General features: G+C 45.2%; 1 protein-coding gene across 1 annotated transcript; it reads right to left on the reverse strand.

Annotated features, from left to right (window-relative positions):
- Nucleotides 1-1,531: 1,531 nt before the first annotated feature.
- Nucleotides 1,532-15,294, reverse strand: lmnb1 (lamin B1). The gene is made up of 11 exons (XM_079256871.1): nt 14,810-15,294; nt 12,322-12,478; nt 12,107-12,232; nt 11,786-11,956; nt 11,081-11,206; nt 6,202-6,422; nt 5,905-6,133; nt 5,732-5,836; nt 5,540-5,659; nt 4,641-4,736; nt 1,532-2,216 (listed from the first exon to the last, which is right to left on the reverse strand). The coding sequence occupies exons 1-11, from the start codon at nt 15,172-15,174 to the stop codon at nt 2,175-2,177; spliced, it is 1,758 nt and encodes a 585-aa protein (XP_079112997.1). The 5' UTR covers nt 15,175-15,294; the 3' UTR covers nt 1,532-2,174.
- Nucleotides 15,295-16,901: the final 1,607 nt, after the last annotated feature.

The following is a 16,901-nucleotide window of genomic DNA, read 5'->3' on the forward strand; positions in this document are numbered from 1 at the left end:
ACATTATTCAGGGATTTTGTTCCATATTGGCACAAAGGATCAAACAGTTCCTCATCCTGATGAGAATCTCCCGTTCCACCACATCTTCATCTTCAGCCGCTTATTCGGGGTCATCAGCCTAAGCAGGGAAGCCCAGACTTGCCTCTCCCCAGCCACATTTCCCAGGCCAGCCGAGAGATATAATCCCTCCAGCGTGTCCTGGGTCTTCCCCGGGGTCTCCTCCTAGAGGGACGTGCCTGGAACACCTCACCAGGGAGGTCCAGGAGGCATCCTGACCAGATGCCCGAGCCACCTCAACTGGTTCCTCTCGATGCGGAGGAGCAGCGGCTCTACTCTGATCTCCTCCCGGATGACCGAGCTCGTTCTTTCGGTCACGACCCACAGCTCATGACCATAGGTGAGGGTAGGAACGTAGATCGACTGGTAAATCGAGAGCTTCGCCTTCTGGCTCAGCTGCTCCTTCACCACGACAGACCGCCGCAGAGTCCGCATTACTGCAGACGCCGCACCGATCCGCCTGTCGATCTCGCGCTCCATCCTTCCCTCACTTGTGAATAAGACCCCGAGATATTTAAACTCCTCCACTTGAGGCAGAACCTGACTCCCGACCCGGAGAGGACAATCCACCCTATTCCGGCTGAGGACCATGGTGTCAGATTTGGAGGTTCTGATTCTCATCCCAGCCGCTTTACACTCGGCCGCGAATCGCTCAAGTGAGAGCTGGAGATCACGACCAGATGAAGCCAACAGGACCACGTCGTCATGATGAGAATCTCCAGTTCCACCTCATCCTAAAGCTGCTCTGCTGGATGTAGATCTGGTGACTGTGGAGGCCGTTGGAGGACAGTGAACTCATCGTCATGGTGGAGATGATGTGAGCTTTGTGACATGGTGCATCATCCTGCTGGAAGTTTCCATCAGAAGATGCTACACTGTGCTCAGAAAGGGATGGACATGGTCAGCAGCAGGACTCAGGTAGGCTGTGGAGGTTAAACCATGTCATACTGGTACTAAGGGGACCAAAGTGGGACCAGAAAACCTCCCCCCACCATTCCACCAGCAGCAGCCTGAAGCGTTGATCCTGACGGCAGGATGGATCCATGTTGTCATGATGTTTCCAGCAGATTCTGATCCTACCATGTGAATGTGGAGCTGAACTGGAGACTCATCAGACCAGCAACGTTTCTCCATCTTCTATTGTCCAGTTCTGGTGAGTCTGTGTGAATTGTAGCCTCAGTTTCCTGTTCTTACTGACAGGAGGGAACCCGCTGTGGTCTTCTGCTGCTGGAGACCATCTGCTTCCAGGCTGGATGTGTTGAGACAACATTCTGCATAAATGTTGCTTTCAGGACCGTTTGCATAAAAGTTTAACAATTAAAACATTTTATTCAAACTTTATTAAATCCTCCTAAAGAAAAAAAAAACCCTTCAGTTTGTATGTTCTATCTTTTCACCACCAGAGGGAGACAAATCCCAAAATACTGATTGTCGTTAAAACTGATCGTAAACATGAGGAAAAAAATGGTTTAAATGGTGAAAAAACTATTTAATGCAGATTTAAATAAAGACAGTCGAGTACAAGAAAACATTTATTCAACTATGACGGTTACAGATAGCTAAAGCATGCATAGTAATACCAACACATCGTACTTCAAAACACTTCAAATATCAAACGTTAATACAATCAGCACTTCAGTTTCTGTGTAGTGTTTCAGGTCTGATGGCTGCCGGTCACCGAAGCGACCCGGTCCAATCACAACCATGGCTTCTTCTGGAAGTCATCTATCTTCATCATCAGGAGCATTTAAACTAGCTCGGACCTAAACTAAGTAACACTGCTTTCTCCTGCTTCAGCAAAGGCCTAAAATGTAGCATCAATAATAACAGAATAATTATTATATTAATAGTATCAAACCAAGTGTGGAAAATTAAAGTTAAAAAATGACATTTTAAGTCATTTTAAGACTCTTGTTTCACTTCAGGACCAAAAAAAGTTTCTTTAATAAACACATTTTGGTTTTTCTGATGAAAATATTCACTAAAAGCTGCTTTCATGACAAAGAAATAAAATAAAAACAAACGTTTCTCAGAGATCAACTAGAAAAGATAGAAAAATAGTCCTTTAGTTGTTGGCAGCAGAGTGGCGGGGCTCAGAGGTCGCGGCGGCAGGCAGGTCACATGATGAAGCAGCCGTGCTTGGCAGCACGAGGGGCTCCCTGCAGGAACAACACACATTTACCTGACTGGAAACCAGTTCACCCAGTCACCAACAAGCTTAAACTCATCCTAATAAAACTGATAAAGTGAAGAAGTTTGTTATTTATCAAACAAACGATTCAGAATGATGTGAAAATAAATCCTCCATGTTCCTGAACTTTTCTCAAACTCCCTCGTTCACCGTACCGACACACCATCACTCCCAGTACCGTCGTCTGCATCAGTCCCAGTATCCTGCCCAGTACCCAGCCCCCATCACTCCCAGTACCGTCCTCTGCATCAGTCCCAGTATCCTGCCCAGTACCCAGCCCCCATCACTCCCAGTACCGTCCTCTGCATCAGTCCCAGTATCCTGCCCAGTACCCAGCCCCCATCACTCCCAGTACCGTCCTCTGCATCAGTCCCAGTATCCTGCCCAGTACCCAGCCCCCACCATTACTCCCAGTACTATCCTCTGCATCAGTCCCAGTATCCTGCCCAGTACCCAGCCCCCATCACTCCCAGTACCGTCCTCTGCATCAGTCCCAGTATCCTGCCCAGTACCCAGCCCCCACCATCACTCCCAGTACTGTCCTCTGCATCAGTCCCAGTATCCTGCCCAGTACCCAGCCCCCACCATCACTCCCAGTACCATCCTCTGCATCAGTCCCAGTATCCTGCCCAGTACCCAGCCCCCACCATCACTCCCAGTACTGTCGTCTGCATCAGTCCCAGTATCCTGCCCAGTACCCAGCCCCCACCATCACTCCCAGTACTGTCGTCTGCATCAGTCCCAGTATCCTGCCCAGTACCCAGCCCCCATCACTCCCAGTACCATCCTCTGCATCAGTCCCAGTATCCTGCCCAGTACCCAGCCCCCATCACTCCCAGTACCGTCGTCTGCATCAGTCCCAGTATCCTGCCCAGTACCCAGCCCCCACCATCACTCCCAGTACTGTCCTCTGCATCAGTCCCAGTACCCAGCCCCCACCATTACTCCCAGTACCGTCCTCTGCATCAGTCCCAGTTTCCTGCCCAGTACCCAGCCCCCACAATCACCCCCAGTACAGTCCTCTGCATCAGTCCCAGTATCCTGCCCAGTACCCAGCCCCCACAATCACCCCCAGTACAGTCCTCTGCATCAGTCCCAGTATCCTGCCCAGTACCCAGCCCCCACCATTACTCCCAGTACTGTCCTCTGCATCAGTCCCAGTATCCTGCCCAGTACCCAGCCCCCACCATCACTCCCAGTACCATCCTCTGCATCAGTCCCAGTATCCTGCCCAGTACCCAGCCCCCACCATTACTCCCAGTACAGTCCTCTGCATCAGTCCCAGTATCCTGCCCAGTACCCACCCCCCACCATTACTCCCAGTACCGTCGTCTGCATCAGTCCCAGTATCCTGCCCAGTACCCAGCCCCCATCACTCCCAGTACCGTCGTCTGCATCAGTCCCAGTATCCTGCCCAGTACCCAGCCCCCACCATTACTCCCAGTACAGTCCTCTGCATCAGTCCCAGTATCCTGCCCAGTACCCAGCCCCCACCATTACTCCCAGTACCGTCGTCTGCATCAGTCCCAGTATCCTGCCCAGTACCCAGCCCCCACCATTACTCCCAGTACCGTCGTCTGCATCAGTCCCAGTATCCTGCCCAGTACCCACCATTACTCCCAGTACAGTCCTCTGCATCAGTCCCAGTATCCTGCCCAGTACCCAGCCCCCACCATTACTCCCAGTACAGTCCGCTGCATCAGTCCCAGTATCCTGCCCAGTACCCAGCCCCCACCATTACTCCCAGTACAGTCCGCTGCATCAGTCCCAGTATCCTGCCCAGTACCCAGCCCCCACCATTACTCCCAGTATCCAGCCCAGCAGCTGAGGGGGGAAATGCTTCAGGTGTCCAGCTCCGGTCCATGAGGACCAGAGTCCTGCAGGTTTTCCATGTCTCTCTGCTCCAACACACCTGACTGAAACTGATCCTTCCCTGTGCAGAATTTCATAGGCTGTTGGATCCATGTAATGTTGGAGCAGGGATACATGGAGAACCTGCAGGACCGCGGTCCTCCATGACAGACTTTAGGAAGTCCTGGTCTGGATCATCTACGGAGTTGGAGCTTCCTCTGAGGACAAACGGTAAAACACCTGAAGAACAAACCGAGTCCTGCAGACTGGATCTTCCTCCACTAGATGGCAGAGTAGTTCCTGCTCCACCGGATCTGATCCCACGGAGATTCATCAGATCTTTACGTCACATGACTGGCCTGTCAGCGATGTGCATCGCTATGGTAACAACTTCAGTTAGAGTCTGATCAGCTCTCATGTAAAACCCTCACAGTCCACCTTATCAGCCAATCACATGATGTCTAAACGCCTGCTGCCATCATCACCACGAGGACCAATCAGAGAGTCGGACCCGGTAGGAGGCGGTCCAGACGGGTCTCACCTCCTGCTGGAGCAGCTCCTCCTCAACGTCTTCATCCTCCTCTTCCTGCTCCTCCTCTGTCGTCGTCTTGTACGTCGTAGTTCTCTTTGCCACCTCCTGTCAGACACACACCGTCAGGAACCTTCATCATCATCATCATCATCATCTAATCACATTTACATTATAAAGACGTGAAACAGAAGAAAAATATGCAGAGAAGAGCGGAGGAAGAAAAGTAGAAGAGTACAGGAGGAGTAGAAGTAGAAAAAAGACAGGTTGAGAAAGAGTAGAGGAAAGGTAGAAGAATAGAGAAAGAAAAGTAGAAAACTAAAAAAACAAAAGTAGAAGAGAAGAAGGAGAAAAGTAGAAAAAAAGGGTATAGTTCAAAAGAGTAGAAGAAAAGTGGAAGAAATGAGAAAGCAGAGTAGAAGAGTAGAATTAAAGTAGAAGCGCAGAGGTTAAAAAGTAGAAAAAAGAAGAGTAGAATTTTCTTTTAAAGAATAAGAATATATGAAGGGTAGAGAAAGAGTAGAAGAAAAGTAGAAGAGTAGAAAGCAGAGGAAAAAAGTAGAAGTTAAAAAAAAAGTAGAAAAAAAGATGAGCAGAGGAAGAGCAGAAAAAGTAGAAGTGAAGTAGAAGATTAGAAGAAGAGTTGAAGAGTATGAGGACAGAAGAAGAGAAAACGATGAGTTCAGAAATAAAAGAAGAGCAGAGGAAGAGTTTATGAACAGAAAAGTTGAGGTGAAGACGGACAGAAGAAGAAGAAGAATGGAGGACTATTAGAGTTAAAAAGTAAAAGAACAATAGAAGAAGAGTCCATGTGTAAAAGAGTGGAAGAATAGAGGAAGAGTAGAAGAAGAGTAGAAGGCCAGTAGAAGCAGCAGGGAGGAATACGATGAAGAGGAGCGTGAGGACCGGACCTCTCCCTGAGGGTTCAGCAGCACCACGCTTACGTCCTCCCCTGGACCCCAGGAGAACTGGTTCTTCCAGACCAGGTCTGCAGGCGGTCTGGAGCTCACCCCGGCATCGGAGGCCCAGACCTGCAGAGCAAACGTGACGGTGAGCCGACAGGATCTCCATCAAACCACGACCTCCGTCTCCTGGAAACTCACCATGACTTTCTGGCCGGCCTTCAGGACGTACTTGGGCGTGAACTTGTAGGTTGCCGTGGCGTTGCCGATGGTCTTGTTCATCTCGTAGCCCACCATGGCCCGGTCCTGCAGGGAGCGTTCCGCGTGAGACAACGAGCAGACAACCAGTCCGGCTCCGGAGGACTCAAACTCACCTCGTTGCCGCTGTTGTGGAGGCAAATGAACTTCCCGTCGGTGTCGATCTCGCTGATGCAGATGGGTCCCGTCGCCGAGGCGGAGTGAGCGATGGACACCGAGCTGCTGGCTTCCTGCTCCTCCACGTCCACGCGCTTCCTCTTCCCCAGGGTGGTCCTCACGCTGCGGCTGCTGGACGAGGCTCGGGACACGGTGACGCGGGACGAAGGGCTGGGAGACAGCTTCAGTCTGGAGGAGGGAGCATGAATGAGAGGCTGTGTGGGGAGAAACGCCGCCGCCACCGGACCGCCGCTCACCTTTCCTCCTCTCCCTCCAGGAGCTTGCGGTAGGCGTTGATCTCCATGTCCAGGGCCAGCTTCACGTCCAGCAGCTGCTCGTACTCGTTCAGCTGCTGCTGCATCTTGGCCTGGATCTCCACCACCTCCCGGTCTTTGTCAGCCAGCAGGCGGCGACTCGCGTCCTTCTCCTGAGACAGCGCCGCTTCCAGCTCAGCGATGCGATCCCGCCATCCACGGGTCTGCAGGAACACCAACAGGTCAGACATGTACCAGCAGACATCTCCAGCTACACTTCGTCCTACTGCCTTCCAGGTGAGTTTACTCTGACACAGTAACACGCATGTCATTTCTGACACGCCTGTAGTGATGTCACACGTCTCAGCTTTCTGCACACACCCAGATTATACGCTCTTGGAATTGTGGAAATGTACGTCCTTTATTTTGGCTGTCATTTTTGTCGGAACAAAAAAAGCCTCACGATAAAAATCCACATCTTTCTGTCCATCTGACCATCAAGCAGAGGAAGTCATGTTTTTATTCGTTTATACGTTTGTGTTCAAGAGAACTCAAAAAGTTATTTATGAAACTTTCAGGAGTCGTTGGAAATGTGAAAAGGAAGTACTGAGTTCATTTTGGTGGTGATCCTGTTTTTGTAGGACTTGTTTTTTTATTAATTACTTTGTTTTCGACATTTGAAGATAGCCAACTAACGCTGATCTTCGGCGGCTTGGATTGGACGTCACCATCATAAAAACAAAAGAAGAAATCTGAGCATCTTATTGGTGGAGAGACCAACAGGAAGTCATCACAGTTTATCGAGCTTCAATATGGAGGTCCGCTAACATAATTTACATATTTTTAATCACAAAATGTAACAAATCATGAATGTAGCGCGCTGGAATTCAAGAAAAGTTCCTGGAAAGAATTCCTGCACTTAACAGCAGAATTTAAAACCTTCTCGAAAAGCTAAAATCGTCCCTCGCTAACGACAGATCACCCAGTGTTCTTGTGATCGCAGTTTTCCCCATTAAGTCTTGTGTGGTTCCTGAGATATTTCACAAAGTGTTGACGCTGTGGCGTCGCCGCAAACCAGCCCATAGACTGTATATAGAAAGATGGGCAGAGCCTCCGAGGCGTCACCCGTAGGTTTCTGAAGAGCTGAATTGAAGCTCGGTGGGCGGTTCCTACCGTCACCATCTTGGTAGGGGCATGCGCGTCGTCTTGCCCGGAAATTACAAATATGGGCAAAGAGGTGGAGCTGAGAGGGGGGCTGTGAGTGTCATGGTGGATGATTGACATCGAGCGAACTCCAAGCTGCCTGTAGCTAAGAGCTAACCGAGCTAACCCAGAGATAGCAGGAGCTAACCAGCTAACGGGGGTAAGCGGGCTAAAGCTAAGTCACGTTGCTAACCAGCTAAAAACTGCGGTTGTTCTACGTTCTTCTTACTTTAAGCGGGAGATCGGGTACCTGTAAATCAAAAGGACACGCCCCTAAATATGCAGAATTTCGAGATTAAATTACTTTTAAATGGGTGAGTTAGAAAAAAATTCACTCCCCCCACAGTTGTCATGAAGGTAAACCTGACCTATTAAACCTAAACCAGGCTGTAAACATGTTTAGTTCTGCAGTAAACATGTTTATTTCTGCTGTGAAGTTGGCCTTTTTAACATGGGAGTCTATGGGGATTTGCTCTGTTTTGCAGCCCCTGGTGGATGAAAGGGGAACTGCAGTTTTATGCACTTCCACACAGGCTTCTTTTTTACTGCTGTAGTCTCCATCTTTCCTATACAGTCTATGGTACCAGCAGAGTGGTGAAAATGAACTGGCTTGTCTTTACTACTGCTGTTATTTTACCAGCGTTTATCTGTTTGTTTGTTTGTGTTCAAGATGACCAAAAAAGTTCTGGACGGTTTCCATGAAACTTTTAGGACTTGTTGGAAATGTGAAAAGGAAGAACTGATTTAATCTTGGAGGTGATCCAGATCCCCGTTTGGATCCAGGAACTTTTTAAAACTGCGGGGTTTTTCTAGTTTTTAGTGTTTCATGAAGAAGAATCTGACTGAAGCGCTGTGTTTTGCCTCCTGCTCTTCATCAAACGCTCAAACTAATTTATACAAACTACAACTTCCTCTTCTTGTCAGGAAGCTGAGGTCATGTCCCCTGCTGCCGTAAAGAAGCACGGGTCCAGCTGAAGACCTGACACAGCGGATCTAGAGTTAAACTGGAAACACCTGAAGCCCAGCTGGTGTCGGTAAAGACGAGACTTGTAATGTCGCTGAAGGTCTGAGGAACCAGATTAAAAGCTCAGATGAACATTTCTGCATTTTCCTTCCAGTCTTTACAGTAATGTGACCCGACATCGTTCCATCACTCAGCAGCAAAGTGTCTTTCAATGCAAAATAAACAATATGTCACCAAGATGAAGCGTTGAGTCCATCATCAGTTGCCATGGTGATGAGCAGGATCAAACAGAGCCAGCTTGCTGACTCTGGAAGCTGCCATCCAGTTCGATATTCCCCAGATCTCCCAGGATTCATGTCTTTATTGACAGAGGACCGGCACACTACGTACAATTAATGTTGATTTAATCTGCACGGATTTATTTATGATTCATAAGGACGGGGAATCCAATACAAAAAAATCTAGTAAGGGGATTTTGTGGATTTACAATTTTAAAAATCAATCTTTGTTATAAAAAAAAATCTTTTTTCCTTCAAATAAATAAAATTAATCCACTATAAAAATTGCCATTTTTACTATTTTTATTGATTTTTTTACTTGTCTTCTGGACATTACAGCAGCAGAATGATGCTCTGGCTGCTGGGTTGTTTTTTCCTCATTGAAATCAAGAAAAATGATGAGCAAATAAAGTTTAGTAGACATCGCAATTCAAATCAAATTGGCCCGAATAATTTCTCAGTTCTATTTCATAGCGGAATGAAGTTACCTGGGAAATTAGCACCTTTTGTTACTGAAGTGTCATAATTATAAATCAAAAATCTGTTTGAATTGAGATTTGATTCTGAATCGATTAGTCATCCCAAAAATCAGAATCGAATTGAACGGTGAGTTGTTAGAGTCACATCTATTATAATTAAGTGACAGAAAACTGAAGCAGAAAACTAAGAAGTAGACAGTTCAGCTCCTCTGACATCTGTACGTGAGCCGTTATTCCTACTAATCATATACAAATAATACAAAATTCCTACAAACAGCAGAGAAACTAAAAGCATTGTTCTGCATTTCCAGATACAAGGAACATACCGTCCTTTCACACTTCTGTACAAATATAAAAAAAACGCTTCCATGTTTGCCAAGCTGCACATCTACATCTGCCAGCTGTAGTGCAGTCTCCAGGTCAGCAGTTCCTCTTCGCTGCTGCACTAGGGCTGCTCAATTATGGCAAAAATGATCACCAGGAGTATTTTGACTGAAATTAAGATCTTGAATATTTAACACAAATATCCATCATCTTTAACATGAATTTATTTAACATTAAAACGTGGCTTTTTAACAATGTTTTTAGGATTCCACATATTTTAGAAAACAAACAACATGAAGCTTTGTTTTGACAAAGTGCAAATACGGATGTAAACTGAATAGATAAATATAAGTCAGGATTAAACAACGCTGCACGTCATGATGTTCTAGACTCCGCGCCATGCATTATAACCGTCTAATGCACGGTTACGAGTTGTTTAATCCACCTATACCATGGTCCCACTCAGGAAACATTTTATAACAAATTGTATTTAATTTTTACATTTGCTAAATATAATAACTTATGCAAAATATTTCATGTTGGCCTGGATGTGGTTCTTATGCCAAACAACCGCTATCAGGCTACAGCAAGTTTCTCTCATTCACCTGTTAAAAGATTAACACGTTGCTATGGTAACGCCCCATAACGGAGGCATATTACAGTGTTTAACTGGCGGAACTATGTATAGGAAAATAATGCAGCCAGTTGTCACTGACAATGGTATAAACTATGTTTAGGTGAACTTCCACAACCTACTGCAGTTATTCTACATTGACCTGCAGCCGGAGCCGACTGAGACTGGCCGCCTGGGAGTGCTTTAGGACGGGAGAGGCTCCCACTGCTCCTTCCTTACAGTAACTGCAGAACAATATGTGCCTTCAAGTCAGTCGCCACAACACCAGAAAAGTCTCTAATAACTCCAGTAAAAGCTGCTAGATTTGTCGCTTTTAACAAAAAAGTCTCCAGATTTAGCGAGAAAGTCTCCAAGTTGGCAACAGTGTCTGAATGAAAGCAAAGCGGCTGTGGGAGGAGTTTACAGCACAGCGCTGCAACGCCAGAGACGCTCGATTAGCAGCTGAAGACAGCAGGAGAGGAAACTGCAGAGAGAAAAATAATCACACCCTTTTACTTTTATCATCGATGGAAACCCAGATTGTACTGAGATTAAAATCCGATTAATCGCCCAGACCTAGTGTGTAGTACAACTTCCATGTTCCATTTCAGTGTGTTTATGAGGGTACTCGGTCTGTGCCTCCAGCCTCTCAGCACATCCATGTACCAGGTCAGTAGACTTACTGGATATTAAGCTCCTTGCTGAGCAGGTCGCAGTAGTTCCTCCTCTGATAGATATTAAGATACATTATGTTTGGTTTTGTTGCATTTTAATGAAACTGGTTTCATGTTTAAATGGTTTGTAGAACTGGTTGAGCTCCAGATCTCTCCCAACTTTCATGCATTGACGGATAAAAATAAATAAATAAAATCTGTCAGGAGCATCAACAACACAGTCTGACATCAGCATCAGTCCATCATCAGCATCCTGGATCCAGATCACTACCAAGTCGTGGGTCGGTGAACTCCTGTAACCAGTGCTGGACAAACCAGTCCAGACTGTGTCCACAGAGTCGACGTACCTCCTTCTGCAGCGCTGCCAGCTGCGCCATCAGGCTCTCCATCCTCAGACTGGACTCTCTGAGCTCCTCCCGGGCCATGCTGGCGGACGCTCCGTTCATCTCAGATAAACGATGCAGGTCTTCTAGCTGGAGACAAAAAGATGGTTGGAGACTCAGCAACATCAGCTCAGCCTCTTCTTCACACTCTGAAAGAGGAACTGCACAGCATTCACCACTTCCTGCCATACAGGAAGTTAGTCAACAGTTGTCACATGAAGGCCCTTCTCGGTTTTACACCGAACAGCTGCTGCTCGCCGTGTGGGAGGACTTCAGCCCGTCCCTGACAGGAATCATAACAATGATGCCGTTGCTACAAACAGTCAAACAACCTGACCCGAGCTTTAGTTATTATTAATGTGCTGAAGGATCAAAGAAAAACGCTCCATTTAATTAAAACTGTTGGAGTAAAACATAAAAGACTTGAGGAGTTTTAGCATGTAGCATCACAACCTAACAGCGTATGTAGGACCAGATCTCTGGCTTTCTTTCAGTCCAGGTGATGAAGATCATTTTATCAATACACTCTGGATTATCGCCATGACGACGTGGACTGTAACATCTCTATTTACACCCCAGTTGATGAGATTAACAAATCTTTTAACATTTCTCTCCATCATTCTTTGTTGCATTGTGTTTGGGGGGGGGGGGGGGGGGGGGGTGTCATACTTTGGTTTTATAGGTGCTCTCCATGTTGTCTTTATAGATCTTGATCTGCTCCTCGTTCTGAGCCCTCATGTCGGCCAGAGCCTGGGTCAGTTTGTATTCATACTCCTCCTTGCGGCCAGAATCCACCTCCACCAGCCGGGTTTCGTACCGCTGTCGGGCCTCCTTCACTTCCTGCAGAAAACGGCATCATCACTCAGACTTTTATCACATTCCTGCTGCTGTTCCAACAAACTCAGAAGAAGCTGCGTCAGCGATAACCCGGCAACATGAGAAGCCAGACAAGCTGAGCAGAACCGCGGGTCTGGACTCGGAGGTCCTCACCTCTTCGTGCATGCTCTTACGGAAGTCTTTTTCTTCCGTCAGACTCTGGCAGCGGTTTTCCAGATCAACTCGCATCAGCATCTCGTCTGCAAGGTGCTTCTTAACCTGAGCCAGGCTTGTATCCAGCTGGCATGACAAAACAACAAGCTGTGAGACTCAGAGTCCATCCAGAAGGGAAAAATCACAATATTTTCCCGTTACAGCGAAAGTTTCACCTCCTGAAGCTGCTGGTTCAGATCAGCCAGCATGGCTTCCAGGCCCTTCTTCTCCGACAGCACAGTTGCCAACACGGCTTCTTTAGAGTTCAGCTGAGCTTCCAGGTCTTTCAGTCGGGCCTGAGCTCCTGCAGCCTCCGAGTCTCTCTTGTTGTAGCTGGCAGGAGGAAACATGGAGACGTTTAGGGATGATGTGGAATCAAGCGTAAAATCTAATCTGTAAATATAGATGTAAATGTAGAAGCTGAATCAGTATGCAGATACCATATTTTCTAGATAGACTCAATTGTCAGATTGTAAGGCTCAAATCTATAATTAATGTATGCGGTTTTTCAGAGATTTAGATCCCATCCAGCAGGTTTACAATCCAACCACCAAATGTGCTCAGACTATGTGGTAAACCTTCGAGTGATCCATAACAACATCATTATTTATTACAATTTCATCATAAAAAAGATCACCATCACTACCATGTTGCTAAGAGACCTCTATTTCCACCTGGACATGATGATGAAGACACTTTGTCAGACTTTCCACCAATCAGAGAGCTTAAACTGACGGTAACGTCCAATCAGGAGCAGCCAAAGATCAACAGGTGATGAGAAAAGCAGGAAAATAATGATCCTCTATGGCTGGAATAAAGCCAGGAAGACGTTTGGGATGCAGCTGTGGTGGAGGTGCTGCAGTGAGGATAGCAGGTAGATAGTAGATAGTAGCAGGAAGACGTGTGGAAACATGGAAACAGTGTGTGTGTTTCAGACGTGAGAGAATGATGTGCAGATGAGAAAAGGCTTGTCACTGCTGATCTATGTGTTATTTTTACAAACTTCTGGTTGCTCTTTATGCTTCTTTATCTATTCATACATTCATTTTACATCATTTTAGACAGCTGAGGCTGAAAACATCCCATCTGCAGGCTTACTGGGGTTAAAAATATTCAGCTTCTGCATGCACTTTTAGATTTAAAAAAAATCATTGGGGTTTTATGTTTAGAATAATAAAAAAAAAAAAAAAAAGCCAGTTTGAGCTGTAAACACATGTTGTCAGACTACATACAGTCTTCTGTTCATCTGCTCCACACCTGTCTCCTCACACTGCAACACTTGGCACCACATGTCTCCTAAAGGAACTTATGTTCTGCAGCACAATCGCAGCAGTTCATGCTGATAGGAGCCTTTGTTTGTTAAATATGACATGGACTGAAAACTATGTCCTCGTCTGGGAAAATTCAGTGCTTTATTTCAGAAACTACAATCTGAAAAACTCATCTTTCAACACTAAAGCACCACCATGTGGCGTTTTAGCAATATTACAATGTCTAAATTAAATCTTTGTTATATTATGAGTGAATCTCAGAGATTTTTGCTTTTAGTTCCAGTTTCAGGCATGCTAACAGCCTGTCATGGTGGGCGTGTAGCTGTATGTCACCAAGGCCGGATTATCCTATGGGCATTATGGGCACAGGCCCATTTGGGCCCTATGTTTGTCCCTTTTAGGGCAAACACCAGCAGTTTGGACATGAAACAAAATGTACATAAATAGTTACACCACAGTGGGTAAAGTTACACGTTTTTTTAAAATTCGGAATTAATCATTTGGAACTAAATAATTTGAAATTAACTTAATTCTCCTACGAGTTTACATGAAAACAATAATTCCGAATGAACGTTTACATGAAACACGTCCTGACTTAATTCCTCTTTAGAGCGGCAGGTTGGGAAGGGTTCTGATTGGACAGAGGGTGCACGTGACGTATGACGTATACCGAAAAAGAACAAAGTTGGCTCCCTGCTTCTCGTCTTTTCAGTCATAGCTTCTCGTCTTTTCAGTCGTAACTTGGAAAAACTACATAATAAGTAACGAGCATGCTCAGAACGACCGAAATTAATTTAGAGTGGAACGAAGGTTTACATGACAGAGGAATTAAATAGTTCGGAATTAAAACGCGAATAAAAAAGCAACTTACATAGGAATTAAATTCAATTCCAAATAGAAATTTGCATTAGGAATTAAGTGTTTACATGGTCGTTTTTCCATCAGTTTAAAGCAGAATTAACTTTTATTCGGAATTAAACAGGAATTAAAACTCCCAAGTAAACGCACGGAGTGTCTAATGTATTGCTATTGGCACCATTAGCTGAGAGATGATAGAAATGTCGTTTCACAGAGTATCATTCACAATTTTCACAATGTTGTGGTGGGGAAGGGGGCCCCGGGAACACTGTGGGCCCAGGGCCCTGTGCACTTTTAATCCGGCCCTGACTGTCACATCTAAATTTATCACATTATTTAACCAGGTTTTTAGCAAGAAAAAAAAGGTCAAATTTCCTGCAGGATTTTATCCTCTTTGTGAAAACATCCCTAAATTAAAAAGCAAAGCGTTGGTTTCAATCACGTCCGAAAAAATGTCTGGAAAATCCAAACAAGCTTCTCGTTCTTCAGCTGGTGATGTTGGACTCCTGTAGGCAGATTAAAACGCCAGGCTTACTTCTGTAGCAGCTGCTCATGGTCGGATTTGATCTTTCCCAGCTCGATCTGCAGCCAGGCCCGCTCCTTGGAGGAGTCATCCAAGCACCTCCTGGCGTCGGCGAGCTCCGCCTCGTACAGCGCCTTCAGCCCGGTCAGCTCCCGGCTCCGGACCTCCTCCCTCTCGCTGATCTGCAGGTGGAGGATGTGGTTTTCTGACTCCAAGCTGCGAACTTTGTCTATGTACACGGCCAGGCGGTCGTTGAGGTCCCGGAGCTGCTGTTTCTCCTGCAGTCTTGTGATCCTGGTGGGGCTCAGCGGCGTGCTGCTGCTGCTGCCGCGGCACGTGGCTCTCTGGCCGGTCGGAGTCGCAGCCGCGGTCGCCATTGTTAAAAGACTGGCTAAAAAAAAGTGAAATGCGATTTCCGAAACTGGCTGTGGAGGTGTATCGGTTCAGACTCAAGCGTTCAGCAAAGATTAGTAATGTTAAAACAGCCTTGTTGGAGGTGTATCCTCCCTTTTTTAACCGAATGAAAGAGGGGGTTGGCTTCCTAACATGGCGGCCTATTGAAAACGTTAGGACGGGTTCTCCCAGCCAATGGCGTGGCTCGACGCAATGCGTTCTTTCAATTTTAACTTTTGGATGCGTTGGAAAATTCATCCGGCGTTTCCCTGAAAAGAAGGCGGAGTCTATTCCCTCCATAGGCCTGACGCATTAGTTTTAGCTTCTTTCTTAAACCCGGGAGTCCCGGTACTTACAACGAACAGACCATTGACTTTGCTATAACGGCTGACAGCATGAATTCATTTTATTGTTCTGTCTGCTATTTATCACATTCAATCATCAAACAGGAAAGAAACGAAACTGTTCTGTCACTTTTAACTTTTGAAGCCTCTTAAAAAAAAAAGAAAAGAAAAAGAAATAAATTTTTTTTTTAAATATTTCATTCAATAAAAATAAAAAAAAAATAAAAAAACTTTTGAAGCCTCTAAATAAACAAGAGTAAAGTAAATTAATTAAACAAAACAAATATTTACGTTTTATTTAAAAAAAAGATTAAATTTATTTATTTATTGAAATTTATTTATTGAATTTCCCTTTGGGGATTAATAAAGTTTTTTTCATTCTTTCATTTCATTTATTCATTATTCCCTTAACTTAGATTAAAATTTTATCGAAAATATCAATGGAGTATAATTTTTTTAGCATAAATTATGTTAATTATATTTATTATGAAGTAAAAAGCTTCATGGATAAAGATAATGTTAATGACCCAAAATAATACTCTAATCCCTTTATATAAATGAATACTGATTGGTGTTGTTGCCTCTGTTTGCTTTATTGTTCCGTCTTGTCAAGGCTGGATTATCCAATGAGCATTATGAGCACAGGGTGGACGGAAGTTTTCCCTCCTGATTCTAGTTCTGGTGGGGATTTTTCTCTCCATATAGCTCAGGATGGAGGTTTGCTTGGCTCAGTCATTATTTTACGAGTCAGTTTAAATTAACACATTAATTATAAACTGGATTGATGTGGATCATTTAATGGATTTGGTTGAACTGGATTATGATTGAACTATAGTTAATTGTTGTGTTGACAAGGACAGACTTCATACCAGGAGCTGATTGGCTTATACCTGGAGGGAAGTAGTCATAAGAAGCACAAACTTTTATAGTCATTTGAAAATGATTTATTAGAGTTTTTCTGTGGCAGAAGCTGCAGAACAGACATGACTGCGTAGGAAACACTCCCAACAAAAAGTTTTAAACACTGCACTGCAAATGCCCACATCGTTCTCAAGTTCAACAAAAATATACACACATTTAATTTCCACATGACTCCTTAAAAAGACGATTTACTTTCGTCTCAGTTTGATCTGATCGCATCAGAAAACTCCAACATGTGTAACTGTGCTTGTTGATTCAGGAAACAGTCCTGATAAAAGAGTTGGCAGTATTTGGGTCTCCTGATTGATGGAAAAAAGCCACAATTACAGCAGTAACGCAGGAGGCTGATGGTTCAGTTCACATGTTCGGGACTGGTTTTGCCACCAGTTTGCATGTGAAAGTGGCTTCTTGCTCCATTAACTGCTGCAAGTCCAACCAGCCAGGAA

The sequence above is a fragment of the Telmatherina bonti genome (assembly GCF_933228915.1).
Source record: "Telmatherina bonti genome assembly, chromosome: 17".
NCBI lineage: Eukaryota > Metazoa > Chordata > Actinopteri > Atheriniformes > Telmatherinidae > Telmatherina > Telmatherina bonti.

What these genes read in the sequence shown, in the direction of transcription:
- lmnb1 (XM_079256871.1), bottom strand. Translation starts at nt 15,174, where the DNA reads ATGGCGACCGCGGCTGCGACTCCGACCGGCCAGAGAGCCACGTGCCGC. An exon ending in TGAACCAGCAGCTTCAGGAG is followed by an intron (nt 12,233 to 12,321) that starts GTGAAACTTTCG and finishes TTGTCATGCCAG; the next exon opens with CTGGATACAAGCCTGGCTCA. An exon ending in AGAGCACCTATAAAACCAAA is followed by an intron (nt 11,207 to 11,785) that starts GTATGACACCCC and finishes TTTTGTCTCCAG; the next exon opens with CTAGAAGACCTGCATCGTTT.